Source organism: Falco biarmicus, chromosome 11 (assembly GCF_023638135.1).
Source record: "Falco biarmicus isolate bFalBia1 chromosome 11, bFalBia1.pri, whole genome shotgun sequence".
NCBI lineage: Eukaryota > Metazoa > Chordata > Aves > Falconiformes > Falconidae > Falco > Falco biarmicus.
The window spans coordinates 34,292,869-34,309,719 of NC_079298.1; the positions used below are offsets into that span (position 1 = coordinate 34,292,869).

At 35.2% G+C, this 16,851-nt stretch overlaps 1 protein-coding gene across 3 annotated transcripts in view; it reads right to left on the bottom strand.

The window, feature by feature from the left end:
- The window catches only part of TPR (translocated promoter region, nuclear basket protein), a 42,546-nt gene that overhangs the window by 21,964 nt on the left and 3,731 nt on the right, over positions 1-16,851 (bottom strand). For all 3 annotated transcript variants that reach the window (XM_056356630.1, XM_056356629.1, XM_056356628.1), the window contains exons 4-26: positions 16,664-16,760; positions 16,204-16,307; positions 15,324-15,488; positions 14,509-14,601; positions 14,308-14,388; positions 12,536-12,623; positions 11,877-12,017; positions 10,864-10,955; positions 9,855-10,052; positions 9,113-9,220; positions 8,363-8,589; positions 7,544-7,707; positions 7,087-7,226; positions 6,853-7,001; positions 6,389-6,551; positions 5,779-5,913; positions 4,863-5,003; positions 4,531-4,699; positions 3,872-4,038; positions 2,762-2,914; positions 1,936-2,052; positions 636-839; positions 361-545 (exon numbers count right to left, since the gene is read on the bottom strand). In XM_056356630.1, coding sequence (XP_056212605.1) covers positions 361-545; positions 636-839; positions 1,936-2,052; positions 2,762-2,914; positions 3,872-4,038; positions 4,531-4,699; positions 4,863-5,003; positions 5,779-5,913; positions 6,389-6,551; positions 6,853-7,001; positions 7,087-7,226; positions 7,544-7,707; positions 8,363-8,589; positions 9,113-9,220; positions 9,855-10,052; positions 10,864-10,955; positions 11,877-12,017; positions 12,536-12,623; positions 14,308-14,388; positions 14,509-14,601; positions 15,324-15,488; positions 16,204-16,307; positions 16,664-16,760 — 3,281 coding nt within the window. The remainder of the gene's footprint in view (positions 1-360; positions 546-635; positions 840-1,935; positions 2,053-2,761; positions 2,915-3,871; positions 4,039-4,530; positions 4,700-4,862; positions 5,004-5,778; positions 5,914-6,388; positions 6,552-6,852; positions 7,002-7,086; positions 7,227-7,543; positions 7,708-8,362; positions 8,590-9,112; positions 9,221-9,854; positions 10,053-10,863; positions 10,956-11,876; positions 12,018-12,535; positions 12,624-14,307; positions 14,389-14,508; positions 14,602-15,323; positions 15,489-16,203; positions 16,308-16,663; positions 16,761-16,851) is intronic.

The following is a 16,851-nucleotide window of genomic DNA, read 5'->3' on the forward strand; positions in this document are numbered from 1 at the left end:
GTACAGAAATTGGTTCAGAAAGACCCAAAAAGAAAACGGTAGATAAAAATTCTTGAAAAACTATACAGACCCCCTAAAAACCACGATGAGGAAAAAAAAAAAAAAAATCCATGAAACTTTCTTGCCAATGACAATTGCTAAAATCTCATTTAGCTTCCTGTCATAACCAACTCACATTTTTTTCCTAGGAGTAGAAAGAAATCTCCTATATTAGTTACTGATGTAGTACAACCACCTCCTACCTAGGAAAAAAGCGCTTAAATTTTATAAATTATCCTTCAAATATAAAGTAGTACAGAACTATTTAATTTGGCAACTGATTTATAATCACCAAGAGAAGGAGCGCAGAGCTAAATTTACCTAAGAATTTCTAAGATTTGTTCCTGGGATTTGCCTTCCTCATTGAGAGAAACGTTCACTGCAGCTGGCATGGCTTCTTTCATCGAAGTCACCATCTTATCACTCAGACTTTCCAGCTGTTCATGTAATAATCGATTTTGTTTTTCCAAATCTTCACAGCGGGATGCAAGCTTTGAAGCTTCGTCCTACAACAAAATCATTCAATGGCTGTAAATTCTGTGGCTGAATTTCTGTTAACTGAAAAAAATCCACTGAAACCATAAAAACAATCATACCTTGATCATCCTTTCTCTCTCTTCCCAGGAGGCTTTGCATTCTAACAATTCAGACTCAGCTTTCTGAGCAGCTTCCTCTAGCTGCTGCCTTACTGCTGCATTCTTGGCAACTTGGTCTTTAATAGCCTGTAATGCTTCAACATCAGCAGCATGAAGCATTAATTCCCGTTCATATTTATTTTGTGCTTCGGAAGCCATCTTTGCCTGCAGAAAAATGTTAAAAGTAGACTGTTACCTTTAATGTTATATGTTTGATATGTACAAAGAGATTGTCAAGTTCTAGACAAAATCAGTAACCAGTAATCAATAAGAAAAGCACTGGCCAAAACCTCTGTCATTCTCAAATACAACAACAACAACAAAAGCAGGATAAGCTTAGAATAGTTCCCTTAAAAGAAATTATTATTTTTAAGCAAAACTAAAATTTGGAATAATTTTCCTGGAATGGCTAGCAGGAGGACACACTCTATAGTTACTCTACAATCAAACCTCTTGCTGTAGATGCTGCACAGATTAACAGGCAGGTATTAATCTAAGAACCTCCACTATTTACTTCTGCATGTGAATGGGCAAAGATATTTTACTGCATGACATTAAAAAGCTAAGGAAAGGCTATGGGCATAGTGTTAGCTGGAAAAAATGGAAATGCCCGTCTACTAAATTTTGGGTTGTATTAAACAACAGCCAGTTTTTTTACATCCTCTACACTGGTCAGTGTTGCTGAAATTCTTACCTGCAGAGAAGTAGATTTCCATTAAAAAACAGCTGGTAACAAAACAATCTTACCAGGTGCTGCCAAGTATCATATTGCCCCATAGTTTTAAAAGACAACAATTACATTTGGGTTAGAAAGATATTTTCTCCATTGTCTTATGAGAGTTCAGTTTTCTTTTTTGACACTGCGCACCACCCCCCTCCAGGAGGTAGCAATTAATTAAAAACAGTTAATTACATTCCCCCATCAATTTCTTTACATAATGAAACAGAACTTAGAAACAGTAACACACTGCATCTTCTATTTCTTAACTGTGACACAAACTGTGCTTGCAGCATGACTGTTATATTCAAAGTCAGTTTAGTTGATATTACCACTATGGTTGGTCAGGTAGAAAAATGAAGCATTAAATAAGCAGATGTTCACAAAATAGAGAATGTGCTCTTGCAGCACTTTTCTTGCCTCCACAAGTCTCTGATTAGCAGTACTACCTTCAAAAAACATTTTGAGTTTAACTGAAAAAAAATGAAAAACTAGCATAATATTTGCTACCTCTGGCTAAAGTAGAGAATGCTATCAACATACTTGTTCCTGGCAGTCACGTCTGGCTTGCTGTTCGTTACTTAGAGCTGTGCTGGCTCTCTGAAGGGCTTCCTGAACTTCTGATTGCACGGTTGACAGACTCTTCTTTAGTTCTGATAGCTACAGTGATGGGGGAGGGAGGAAACAACAAGACAAAAGAAGAACAAACCCAAGACTAAATGGCAAAGTATTTTATGGAGTATTGAACACTGCAAGGCTTTGAATGTAGACAGTCATGAATAATGTAGAACCAAAGCATGATTATTTTATTATTTTTAGATTAAAATTAGCATTAAAAAAGATAAATGCTTTCAAGATTTTGACTTACTAACATACAGAGTTCTTTCCTGGTAAAAACATATTACTGTTCTTTCAGAGTTGGGCCTGCAGTAGTTCTAGTTGCAGTCATCTTGTTTCTTGCAACCACAATAAGAGCCCAAATATAAATCAGACAAATAAGGGCACAGACCACTCTGGCTTTAAGAGATGTGCACGCTACAAATCTGATTTTGGCTCATGCTCCAAAAAGGGTTTTCAGAAACTTTTCTCAAAGGCTTTTACTCGTGTTTTTCTGCAAATTGTGCTCAAAGTTCAGGAAGATAGTGACAGCTTTAAATACACAACCCCCCTAACAAAGTGATAAGGTTAATGCACTACTCGTGTTTGGAAACCTCTCACAAATTTAGTCTTTTGTACATCCTAAAAGATTTAGTTTTGGACGCTACTATACTGTGAAAGCAAACTGAAGGTTAGGGAATTATGTAAAAGCACATTCCCGGGGACTCTCTACAAAGGAGTCTCTACAAGGGAGTGGGCATTCAGTGCGTACCTGTTGTTCCATATTCTCCACAGCTTTACGCTTCTCCTCTTGAAGTTCTTGCTTTTCTTTTTCTGACTCCATCAGCTTCTTTTCTAGCTGTGCTTGATACTCAGCAGACTCCTTCAGACGAGCTTCAACTGTCGCACGAACTTCCTCTGTCACCTTCATTAAAATTCATCAGAAGACATTAATTTTGTTTCCTTTAAATACAGTATTCTGATGTGAAACCACTATTTTATTAACAACTTAAAGCCAGAATAGGTATTTTGAGCATCTCATTTAGAACACCACCACTAAAAATGTGGAGAATCACAAATAGCATTGAAATTATGTTTTTTCCTTCAAAGCTGCAATACCTTATATGGTACATCTAAAAGTTTTAGGTGACTGCACTCAAATGTGCAGTAGCCGGCGTATTTTTTTATTACTCACTAGAATCTACAATATTATTAAAGCGTATCGAGCCCCTACAAAGTTTTTATAGCAACAGAAGACAGGCAGAGAACTTGGATACTAAATAAGCAGTGCTCCATTGTACACCGATGCTGTAACTTCAGTTAGAAAATGGGAATTCTGTTTCTCCAATCTATCTTATGTTGATACGCTGAACAGCTTGGAAGAACAAGCTTCATTCACTATTAACACAGTGGAGCGTACATCAGGTCGCTCTTAAGCTTTTCCCACAAACACCACATACAGAGTTTTCTTTGGCATCACTGAAGACCTTACTGAAGCAGGTGTGAAAACTGCTTTTGATTGAGCTAATTAGTATTTTTAATCACTGATCACAGGGTTATAAGGAAGAGTTTTTAAAAGTCAATTCCCCTCTTTCAAAGGAAGACACTGGCAGAATACAGCTTTGAGTCAAACTTATAATACATTTTTAAAATATGCTGCAAAAAGCTTTAATGTTTCCATGGCTAAAAGTGTTTTCAATAAAATTGTCTAAAATAAGGTCTTACTAAATTATATTCTAATACCTTCTGATCTAACTTTAGGTTTTTTGTAATTCCTCCCATAATCCTACAGACTGTACCGTAGAAAAAAAACAACAAATCAAAACCAAAAAAATTAATTTTGTTTCTGTTTTTGCTCTAATAAACAATGGTAACTACTTACTTGTTTTTCCTTATTAAGGGATTCCTCTAGACTAAGAACCATGGCTCTGTATTGTTCCACATTACTAGAACTAGTCTTGAGTCTTTCTCTCAGGTCATTAACTTGTTCATCAGCTTGTCTTAGTCGACTTACAAGATCATCCACATCTTCATTTGTACTAGGCTGACCTATAATATTAGAACAAATTAATTAACCAGTGAAATTTAATTAATTTTTTTTAACCACTGTTCTGTTGAAAACTGAAGTCTTTTTCGGACAATAACATGGAAAAAGCAATTACTGTTACAAAATTTCCCTAAATAGAACTGTCAGCCCTAACCAAAATAGCAGCTTACAATAAACACTGTTGAGTCAGACAAAAAAAAAAAAAAAGGGTATTTAAAAGTAACCTAATAGACTTAAAGCAAAACTTATTAAAGGAGCCCTTTTATTTTTTTTGAAAGAACTTATTTTTCCCCTTTGTAAAAGACTGCTTGGACATTAATTTTACTTTAACAAACCATACGGGTTATCATTCATTTGAATACATGATTGTAATAATGAAGAGGTTTATTATTTAGCTGACTGATCTCCTAATTCTAAACTACTATCAATTATGAATTTTACCATTCTGCAGACAGCAACGTTTAACAGAAGTTCAATGCAGAAAAATGTCTTACCTTTCCCCGGAGCCCTCTGTGATGATTGTGATGTTAGCTGAGCCTCCGTATTGTTAAGCTGCTGTTTCAACATCGCAGTTTCTTTCTGGGCATTCTTTAGAAGTTCCTTTGTGTTAATGTGACGGTTTGTCTCAGTCTCCAGTTGCCTCTTAAGATCCAGGATGTGAACCTGAAAACACAAGGTTCTTAAATTTGTAATTATTCACAAATGGCACAAAGACCAAATATGTTTAGAAATTACTCATACGAAAAAATAGTGCATCGTAAGCTGGCAGAAGCCGTGCAACTGTTACTTTATTTTCACTAAGCAAGTTTAGCATATTCATACTTACCTCTTGATTTTTGGTAAGGGAATGTCTTTGTTCCACCTCACTTTCTAATTTCTTCTTCAGCTGAGATATCTCACGCTCCAGCTTTTCTATCTGATTATTGAGTCTTTGTTTTGTTTCTGTCTCAGACCTCTCCAGTATTCCCTGATAAAAAGAGCATAATGCACTATGCTTACAACACACTTTAATAATTTTCTTTTAAATTACTGCAGCATTTCAAGTTGTCAAAACACTTCTCCCATCCACAAAATAATTACTGCAGGGAGCAAGCAATAATAGTAGATACAGAAAGTTATGAAAATTAGCACTTACAATGTATGACTTTTTGTTAAAAAAAAAAAAAATCTCAAAACTATTGACACAGTAAGTATTATTGGAAGAAAATCTATTATCCATGCAATCTAACCGAAAAGATCTACTACAGAAATAGAATTCAGTCACAAGATAAAATGTGCAACCATAAGTATTTATATGCTAAGAGTCAATATAACTTACAATAGAAGATACAGAACTGTAACAGTAAATATACCTTAAAAGAATAAGAAAATACACTACCAAGGCAGGCACTGGTAAATTTTGCTATCATAAAAATTAACGTAGTGATTTTTTCCTTTCACTTTCTTTAATGTGTTTTGGTTCCATTTTATTGTGAAAACCCTTCCTTGTCAACTCAAAATTCTCAGGACTTTGCCCAGGTAAATAACAGAGTATCATAAATTAGGATAGGAATAACAAACTTGCTTAAACAAGCTGCTCAGGTTGCTTAAATGTTTTATGTTCAGTGTTAATTTCTAACAAAAAATAAAAATAAAAAAATCCACATTAAGACCCAATCCCATAATTGGGATTTTGGTTTTGATGGGCATTTATTGAAAATTCTTAAAGACAGACCAAACTTGGACATAGGAATACCACATACCTGAATAGTTCGCAAATTAGTAAGTAGCAAGTTCTGTCCTCTTTGTTCAACTAATAAAGACTCACGTTGCTGGGTCAAACGCACATCTGACATCTTCAAGATATCCTTCTCTTTTTTTAAGTTTTCTGCTCTCACCTTTAAGACACCAAACAATAACATGAACTTTGTTATCAATCCCAAGTCTGTCCGTTCATTTTAGTATTATTTTTATGAACATTACTATTTAAATACTAAATACTAAATACTATTTAAATAATAAATAAATACTATTTATAAAAAGAGCTTTTAAGATTGTAAGTTAAAATTCATGCAAATTAAGCCAAGAACAGTAAGAACAAAACTGTTTGTCTAACCACATTCTGTTTTCTCTGTGAACTGAAACATGTTCAGAAAGTTCTTACATCTTCACTCAGTACTTGAGGTATTTTTTGGAATGTTACAAGTGTATGTACCAAATATACACGCACGCAACCTTTTACAAATCTAACAGCAGATGCACTCAAAAAGCCACACATTCAAGTTCTGACAGCTTTCATGACAATAATAAGAAAAACTCTTGTGCTAACTTGGAATATCTATATATATATAATAAAAACACTGTATTACTAACCTCTGCCACTGCCAGTTTTTCATTAGCTCCCCTCAGGTCTTGAGTCATAGTGTTAATTATCTGCTCTTGCTTCTGAGTCGTTGCTGTGAGTTTCTGGGTTCTTTCATGCAGAGATGTTATTTCTCGACGATAGCCTTCAACGTTATCCTGCAGCATTTCATAACTTCACAGGGAACAACAAAGTAAAGTATATGTTTGCCACATTAAATTGTTTAATTGCAAGAGGTGTATGTACACAGCTGTATGTTTCATGTTCTTGTGCATCAGTTTTCACGAAGTGGCTCACTCGATTATAAGGTATATTCCTGACCCCACCTTCACTACTTCCTTTGTGCTCTTTAACAGAAAAGACAATACTAATGTTTAACTGGCAACTCTTCCTGAACAAATGATACAAGCAGGCAACGTGATTCTATTGATAAAGAACACATACATACGACAATGGAATTAAATACTTGATTTACCGTTTGGAGGCAAACTCCAGCTGTGTGGAAATCTTTGCATTTTGTGACCTCAAGTCTGTGACCTGCTCCTGAAGCTTTTCATTTTGCTCATTCAGCAACTTATCATTCTCTGCCTTTTCTTTTTTATAGTTCTCAAAAACTTCCTGCAACTGCATCAAAAAACAGACATTAAAGTGCTTACAAGAGTAAAAGGAAATAGTGATAGCTTTCTACAGTATTTATTGAAAAATATACCTGCTTAAGTGCAGCCTTAGCCTCCACAGTCTCCACTGACTCAGCCACTGATACTGGAGCAGGAGTTGACATGGCTTGAGGCAAATTTGGGCGCTTTGGAGTAGATGTAAGAGAAATCTCATCTGGTAACATACCTGAAGCTGAAAAGAAATAAATTAATGAATCCTTGCCAAAGCAGAAGATCATATATCTGCACTGAAATACAGCTAAAACTATTGCTAGGAAAGTCTTGGGCTCTCCTAAGCAACTCATTCTTTGTATCTGCAATATGCTCCCAGAGCACACATAGTCACCACTACACATCAGTCATTACTATAAAATTATGTGCCTAAATCCAAATTCATGGGTTTTCCAGTGAGTAAAGGTAAAAGCTGAATACCAGATTAACAGAAGTGACTAAACTCATAGCAAATGACAATTCCATTTTTTTCCAATGGTGCAGAAACATGAAGCTTACCTTGCAAAGGAATGATAGCTCCTGTGGTCTGTGCCAACAATATGCGGAACATATCACGCTGACGAACTATAGACTCAACAAGCTGCAGCTGATGGTGACGCGATTCACGCAATTTTTCTAGCTCATTGAGAGCCTCCTCAAGCTGGCTTTGAAGCTCAGAAATTCTGAAACCAACAAGTTGTTTTCAGTAACATACACAGTGAGGCATACCAAGATGACACAACCTCTTGTCACAATTTCTTCAGTGTACATTTATTGCCCCTTTGAAAGTTAAGCACTGAGACTTTTGAGGAAACTTAAAGGAAGACTGGCATTTGGCTTGCTATTTTGTAGATGACAAAGAAAGTAGGCCTCTTCCATGAAAAGCAGAATAGAGGCAATTTATTCATGTGAATAACTTCAAAAAACAGTCAGCAGCATGAGCAGAGAATCAAGCTAAGAACCCTTAATACAAAATTACATTATCTGTGGGCTTAACAGCTAGTGAATTAGGTATGCACATATCAAACTTATCTCTTCTAAAAACCAGATCTGTTGTGTGAAAACACATTCACTGAAAGACCAATAAAAAATTATTTTTACTTTGGATTTTGATGAAATATTACAAGATACATAGCTATAAAGCCATTTTAATCTAAAGTCGAAGATAATGTTGTTTAATAACAACTTGCCTTTATGAATTATAGCTGCGCATGAGCATATATGCACTTGCATATGCACACAATTAGTAACAATCAAAAGCAAAAAACCAAAAAGTATTTGAATAAATCCCTGTTACTACTTAGTATAAACATTTACTAGAAGGAATGGAAAACTGACTTAGATGATGTTGTTTCTTGCTCCTCTTTTTCTCTAGCCTCTCCCAGCTCCCGAAGAGCCACCAAGAGACGCTGATTCTGCTGCTGAAGTTCTTCAATATTTCTATAAGAGACTAGATGTTGAGATATCACTTCAGAAGAGCTACTGATGTCAGCAGAGCTCACTTCTTCATCACGAATCACATGATTGCCTCTAGCTTCTTCAAGTTCCATTAAAAGTACACGAATCTGAAAAAGAACGTTATAGTGTAAGACTTGCACACAGACTCAAACATTCACTCTGAAAAACAATATACTGAAGCACTTGGAAATTCAGTATTTTTGTCCTACAATATGCAAACTATTACAATCATTAAATCCTAGTAAGAATTACATTATAGAAAAACAATTTGACAAAAGGAACCCACATCAACATCAGAAGTGGATAGTCTGTGTTCAGTTCTGCGAACAGATCACAGGATATTCCAGTCAATCAAAGTAGCTTGGGGTTTTTTTCCATGTCAGATGTTTAACAATACTATCCTAAAGCAGCATCACTTCTGTCCAGCTAAACTTACTCCCGTTTTGTAAGCAAAAATGTAAATACCATGTTGTCCTAAGGAGAAGCTTTTAACATCACTAAGGCTCTTATGACAACAAAGCCTACATGACTGTGGCTGAACACAACTTCCAAGTAAACTTCACAAATACAGCACCGTATTAACAAATAAACTGTAAATAGTACATTTAACCACAGTGACATTTGTCCTACCTGCTGTGAAAGATCTTTTACTTGTATTTCCAGTCTCTGGTTTTCTCTTTCAAGCAGAGAGGCATGCTTATTGGCTTTATCAGCATCCTCCTGCAATCGCTGGATTTCCTGCAAGCATACAAACATTAAGAAACAGATAGCAATCCAACACAGAAACATTCCTTTCCAAAGGGGTAACGTCATGTAGAGACATGCCTTGTGAATCAAACTGCACTTTACTACTTTAAAGTTACACTCCAAAGGTTAAACTCTAAATATTTAGAAATCAAAAGCCACAGTCTTTCATGCTGTATTAGTGTAGGTATTAAAATTAATGGGAAGTGAGCACTGAAGTCCAATTCTATTTCTTTGGACAGAAAAATACTAATCTTTGTTTATAAAGAATTCTGCTCTCAGAAAATCAGATTGCAAAACAGCACATTTAAGCTTTCATTATATTAAAAATATTTTTAATATATATTTTATTTAAGCTTTAATTAATTATTTTAATTTAAAAATATAAGCTTTTTATTTATTTAAGTAACACATTTAAGCTTTCATTATAAAATATATGAAAATGTTGGTTCTGTAAAATACTTTGTACAGTCCAATAAACTGCAAGCTAGAAAGTTCAACAGATCTTTTCCCACAATAAAGGTTGACTCAAAGATCCATTTTATACGTTTACTAAAAGCTATTAGCAGTAAGGAATTAAAAATCCATTTTTTCCATAATTTTACATGCTCTTTTACTTTATACTGACCTTCATAGCTTGTTCAAGCTTTGCAGACAGACTAGCAACAGCTTTTTGGGAACGTTCAAATTCTTCACGCTGACGTTTTAAGATCGGTGCTTTGGCTTCTACTTCCTGCACTATTTCATCCAAATACTTATTGATTCTCTTATTCTCCAGCTTTTCCAAAAGCAACTGATCCTGAGTTTCTACATATGCATTGTAGAGCTGCAACAAAAGATTGTTTTGCCTTTTTTTGTTTGGTTGGTTTTGATACACCTGCACAGACCTCTTAAAGAAGAAGTAATTCTACAATTCATACCTTAAGGTAGTATAATTTTATACAATTCTAAACTAGTTAATTCAGAGAAACAAGTTAAGAATTTTACAACAATGTGTTTTTAGGATTCATACCATGGCAAAGAGTTATCCCTATGAATTTGAAAACCGCAAACTTTTGTAGTGCAACTATATGCAATAAAAGAGTTCTATGTAAAAGGGACAAAACATGCAAGTTTAAGATAATAGAAATATCAAAGCTAGTGTTACAGAAGAAAGCAGCAAGCACAGAACACAGTAATTTAATGGCTGGCCAGAATGAACAATAAAAAACAAAATGAAAATGCAAATTGCATGAATAGAAGTGTAAAGAAAACCTAGAATATGTATGACCTATCGTTAATTTTTTTCTGCAAGTATAAGCCAAATGAGCAGCAGTACAAATTAAAAGATTATGTAAATAAGCAAAAAAAACCCCTCATGGCAAGAATGCATACAGAAAATAAGTTTATGTGCACAAAATAATTTCTTTCAGAAAAAGAACTTAACCCCATAAATGTTTTGATCCACTAAAGAAAAACTGTAAGGTATGTTAAAAAAAATCCCAATAGCTTAGCTCAAATACATGAAAAGATTTCATCGACTTCAATCACATATTACACCAAATCCAGAACAGCGAATGAAGCCTGCACCTTTATATCATTAGCGTATCTCTGTTAGCATTTCAAGGGCCTTGAAATTGAAGTTTCTGCTCACTTACCTCAGTTAATTTCATTCCAGGCTTGACTACTTTAGCTACTGCTGCAGCAGTGGGAGACATAGCTGCCAGTTCCTCCTCAGACAATATGGCTCCTGAAGACATAATCCCACCAATCACCATTAAAAAGCTGCAATAATTCTCATCATATTCTTCATTAATATAAAGAACGTCTTTGTACACCTCTGTGCTTTATGACTACTGTATTTTAAATGACTATTTTAAACTCTTAAAGTTACTGGTTGAAGAGCTTTCTGTAATCTATATTATAAATATACATGTGCAAGTGACTGGTATGATACACAATTTTCCATGCCATATATTAAACGAGTCAGAGACATTGATAATTTGAAACAATGAAAAGCTTTTGCTATTAAGACTTAAAATGTAGATGAATTCTGAATGTAAGCAATTGAAACAACTGCAGCAAAGCTTAACATCAGATTTCTTAGCAAACTGCTGGAGGTTTAGTGGCAGAGCACTGGTTTACTTTCATTAACTTAACACAGAGGCACACCAAATATACTTCGTGCCTCTCTGTTCCTTCCCGCTGTGCTCTCTTTCCTTTAGAAATTACTTAAATGTAGCAAACAGAAACAGAACAGTGAAAATTGAGAATGAAAAAAACCCCATGGAACTAGAACAGTGAATATTGAGAAAGATTTAATGTTAAACAGAAATTGAAGGACAGAGGTTTGTTTTCCGGTGCCTTTTTTTTTTTTTTTAAGAGGAAAAAAAGAATAGTTGGTCATCCCCACTCCCCTCTCCATTAAAAGCATGATGATTCAGCCTTACAGAAATGCATTTTGATAGAAATGTATTTTTTAGTGGGCAAATCAAAGGTATGTATTTTCATACCTATATATACACACACACAAGCTTCTAAAATTCATGATTAGAAATGACCTAGGATGAATTAATGCACTTACTTCCTACAGAAATTCAGCATAGTATTTCCACGCAAGACAACAGAAATGCCAAGGCTTTATGTATTTTAGTTCCAGTGTTATCCCTACCTTTGCGCTTTGTAGCGGAAAGTAAATCATTAGCATTCTCCAGCTCCTTTTCCAGTTTACTGATCTTCTCTCTCAGTTCTTTCTCCATTACAGCTTTTGACTCTTCCACTTCAACCAAATGCTCCTGGGTTGCTTTATTAGCTAAAATTAAATCAGACAAGTAATTTGCTGTGTTGTAGTTTTTACTTTTTTTCTTTTTAAAAGTTCAAAATCTGCATGTGTACCTTAAATTTTACTTTAATTTTACATGATCTGCAGAAGCTCATGCTGATAAGTAAACTCAGTAGCATGACAGAACCATGAACTGCTGCCTATCACCCTTGCATAGAAGAGGGCTAAAACACGAACTGTCCTTTTATCAGTGAACAGAAATCTAAACCAAGACACTAAACTGAAAACATATGTTGCATAAGTAGACACTGTCATCAAAATCCAAAGTAAATTCCTGGTATATTTGAAAATAGTTCCTCCCGCCCCACTCAGGTGAAGTCAACTAGCCACATGAGATTTTAGTTACCAGCTGACTGACGTTTCCACCAGCCCAAAAGCTGATGAAGTTACATTTGTAAACACTCAATACCTATTTTTCAATGAATCAAGGTAGTTACAAAGCAGTACAACTGTTCTGCTTCATTTGCCAGCTCTCACTCACAGCCTACCTTCACCTGCTTCCTTCAGGAGCTTGTGCAGCTCTTCCACTGCTCCTGTAAGTTCATTGCTCTTTGCCTCCGAGTCATCAGCAGCACTCTACAAAAAAGCATTTTTTAAACCTTTGAGTATATAGCAAATATATTTTTAATAAGAAAGCTCAAACTGACCAAAAATTATGAACATGCACTTTGAGTAAAATGCTAAAGGATTCACCTAAACTGTACAACTCTTCTTCCACCTGGATTAAGTCTCACTTTGATCAAACTGCCCAGCTGAGAGTAAGAAGTGTCCGACATTAATGTGATATGACAAATCCAAATACAGTGCACACCCTTTAGCTCATTATAGCTGGTGCTGTTCCTTTGCTTCACTACAGAAAATCTGGAGAAAAATAGAGTGCTCGATTTTGATCATTCTGTAAAATTTGGTATTTTTAGGGAATCCTATATAAACAGTTTATGTTTCTTTGCTTCCAGTTAGAGATCTCACAACTGCAAGACTGTACAATACTTTAGCAATTCTGAAAGCCCATTAGTGATAACTGAACTAAAGATGACTCAACTTTCGCTAATCAGCGAAGTCTCAGAATAGGCTCCCATGGGAGGGCACTCAATCTCAATGTTTTTAATGCACTCAGTCTCAATGCTTTTAATATCAGGTCAGACAAATATGTCAGCAGTCACAAGTACATAGCAAACTATGTTAAGCAGAAGACAAAACTTTAAGCCCCATCAAATCAATGATTCTTAATAAAAGCATGAATTAATAGGATTAAAAAACCCCAAACAACCAAAACAAAACCATATTAAAAGGTAAATGGTAAAGCATTATGGTCTGGAAAAGTCAGCTACTGACTTGCTGTTCAATGAAGGGGTATCAGTTTACATATGATCAGACAAAGTATTGACACAGAAGTCAGAATTAAGCATGGTAGGACGTTTACGTAGGTATCTAAGCAAGTTAACTCAGGAAACAGAACTCATTAACCCATGAATCCAATATGTGTGAACTGAAGAGCAATCAATTCTCCGCTAGTTGACTTTGTCTTAGTCAATAGGCTACAGGAAATTTTTCATTCTTTGAGCTGACAAAAATAAGCATCATCTCAAGAAGTAATTTTTATTTGACACAATACATTACATCCAGCTGTGTCTTAATCAGATCATTAACACTTGCAGTGTTATTCAAAATGAACTTCTACTAACCAAACTCAGAAAAATCTCGTGTAGTCCTATTTTACATACAAATCATTGCCTCCCAATACGTCATATTATTACAACCCCATGTGGTTGTAAGACATAACAACATTCATACAACATGAAGCCTCAATACAGTGAGCATAAAATTACTATTTTAACCACAGTTTTGCTTAATCTACAAAATGATCCAAACAATGTAAGATTTCAAATGCTGCCTAAGACAGCAGCAAAGGAAAAAATTATTTGGATGTTTGACAGCTTGCTTTGTGGTTAAGATTTTATGATCAACATCATCTAGAGATGAGCTGTGAGCAACATGAAATTTTCCAAACAGGGTGTTTCGCTTATTTGTAATTTTTTTCAGCCTCTTCCTTGGCCACTAGCAGCTGCTTCTCCGCATTCTGTTTCTTGATGTTGTAGTACTGGACCTCCACTTCCATTTGCAACGGAAATTAGCCTTCCCCAAATCCATATTTTTTGGGCTGGGGGTGGGAACCCAAAGTGGCCTGCATTACATTTAATACTAAGATTCAGCCCCAAGTAATACTAATATACGCTTATAACAGAATCAATAAACTCACCTTATACAAATTGGATAATTTTATGTGGGCATTCAGTTCATTGTGGAATCTTTCCTCCATACTAGCTTGCTGTTCTTTTGCCTAGTAAATTAAAGAAGAGACAGGGTAGGACAGCATTCCCACTATTCCTATTTTCCATATTTTGTTTAACTTGTCAAAGCAACTGTAATGCACTTTCACATATACTTCAAGTCATCTTACCTCCTTCAGTTTATTCAAAAGGTCTTCCACATGCTTCTGAAGATTTTCATTTGACTGTTTTAAGCCGTTTACCTGTTCCTCCATTCTGGAAACCTGTTCAAAGAATAAATGAGAACACCACGTATACATTTGTCTTTCCAGTCCAGTTTATTCTGGAAAATACCCAGCTCATTGTCTTTTACTTTTAAAAAAATGAAAGTTCCAGAAAGAGCACAAATGGTTGTATTTTCTAACAATCTTTGCTCCCATGCATTCAGCTAAATTAAAAAGTGAGAGTCCCCAGACTGCTTCAGTTACACATAGCCAAATAAACCCACAAGCCTCAGTGGAGCAATGTGCCACAGAAAACCTGACCAGTTGTCACAGTTTTTAGAGAAACTGCTAAGGTACGCAAACAGAAGTTCACTGGACCCAAGCACTTTTAAAATATGGCTACTGACTGCCACCTATTTTGTTGCAGAAAAACAAAAATATAATCACCCCGCCCTGCACAGAATGTTAAGTCAGATCTTTCTTCCCCTTCCCCTTATTAATAACTGTATTCTGATACATTTTAATAGCATTATACCATTGCATAGCTTTGTTATCAGTGACTCCCAAATTTCTAGCTTATCATTAAAATCTTTGACTATTCTAGGTAATAGTAACTATATGTATTCCTTAAAAGTCACAAGTTAAAAGAACAAACAACTCCTTATTAATTGCAAAACTTTTTTTTACTCAAATACAGTTATTAAAGTACTTCCTTTTGTTTAATAGTTAACCAGGAGGTGTAATTTACAAGACACGTCAAAAGCACTCAGTAATTGCACTACCTCCTCCTTCTTGTTCTCCAGATTACATTTAAGCTCCAAGATTTCATTGCCTTTTTCCCTGGCAGTATGTAGAAGTTCATCAGTTTTGGTTTTCAACTCAGCATTCAGCCACGTGTTCTGATTCTGCAGTAGTTCTTTTTCTTGCTCCAACCTTTTCTCACGGTACTAAAAAGAAAATTGCACAGTGTAATTGTACTGGTTCCACAGAAAACAGAGCAGCTAATCAAAGTACTATCAACAGAGTAGGAGTAGCAAAAATGTACTGTAATCTGGTAAATAGCACCAAATGACAGGCAGTGTTCCTTATTACATTGGTAATACTGTTAGCAGTCTCGAACTAAAAGAACTTCTTGAAACTTGAGTTAGTTTCCTCCAAGCTTCCATTACATAGGAACATTAACTACATTAATATGTAGCTTAAGGAAATAAATTAAGGAAAAAAAAAAAAAGGAAATAAATAAAATAATAAAGGAAATAAATCAAAAGTTTTCTTCCTCATCTCGTTTCCTCCTCTCTTTCAGCTCTTTATGGAGTTTATTCTGCCCTCAGAGAAATGGTGCATGTTCACAAGAAATTATTTTTCTCCTTTCTACCTGCCCTTGTGGACCTGTAGTCCTTCTTCCTAGTGGGTAGGAGCAGCCACCATTGCCACAAACAGAAGCTTGGACACACTTGCCCAACTTGATGTCCCCTTGCCTTCTATAAATGTCTCACTTTCAGTCACAGCCACCAATTTTACAATGAAATAATTTTTGATAAATAACACGAACATATGCGACCTACTTTCAAAGTCAGTAATAACAAAATGATGATTACATCACATGCGAACAACTACTTATTAGAACATTAACACATACTATGCACATAAAGTACTACTCACCTTCATGGAAACATCTGATGTCTGAAGTTCATCCAACTTTAACTGAAGTTTCACCTTTTCTGTGTTTGCTTCTGTAAGTTTTTCATTTAAGCGTTTAACATCCTCTGGAGGAGGGATATCAGTATTAACAAATGCTAATTATTTAGGTTTTAATTATTCAGCTTAACATAATTTTTACAAATGAGAACAGGCAAGACATAACGTATGCAACTGTATATTGTGCAATAAGATACTGTATGTTTTTACATGTGCAAAACTAAGCATCAAAGTGCTGTGTTCTTCCGCAATTAGCATGTAATTTCCTGCCTTCTTTCCTTTTCTCTAAATACTGTTTCCTGCTAATCCGTTACTTGGTACTGCCTATACAAACTGGATATTCCATACCAATTCAATTGTTCAAGCACGCCTTTTATTTAGCAAAATCTTGTGAAGCATTTTTTTATAGTATTCTTGGCTATACCATTTAAATGTTCAACTTCCTGAGATTGTCTTTCACTTGTTCGAACCAAATCTCTCTTTTCAGCTTCCAGTTCTTCTTTTTCTCTACTTAAATGGCTCTGAAAAAAATTGCAAAAGAGCAGTAAAGAAATGTGATCAGCCTTCCGTACCAGTTTATAGTCACTATTTATACTTATCATCACAGAGGCA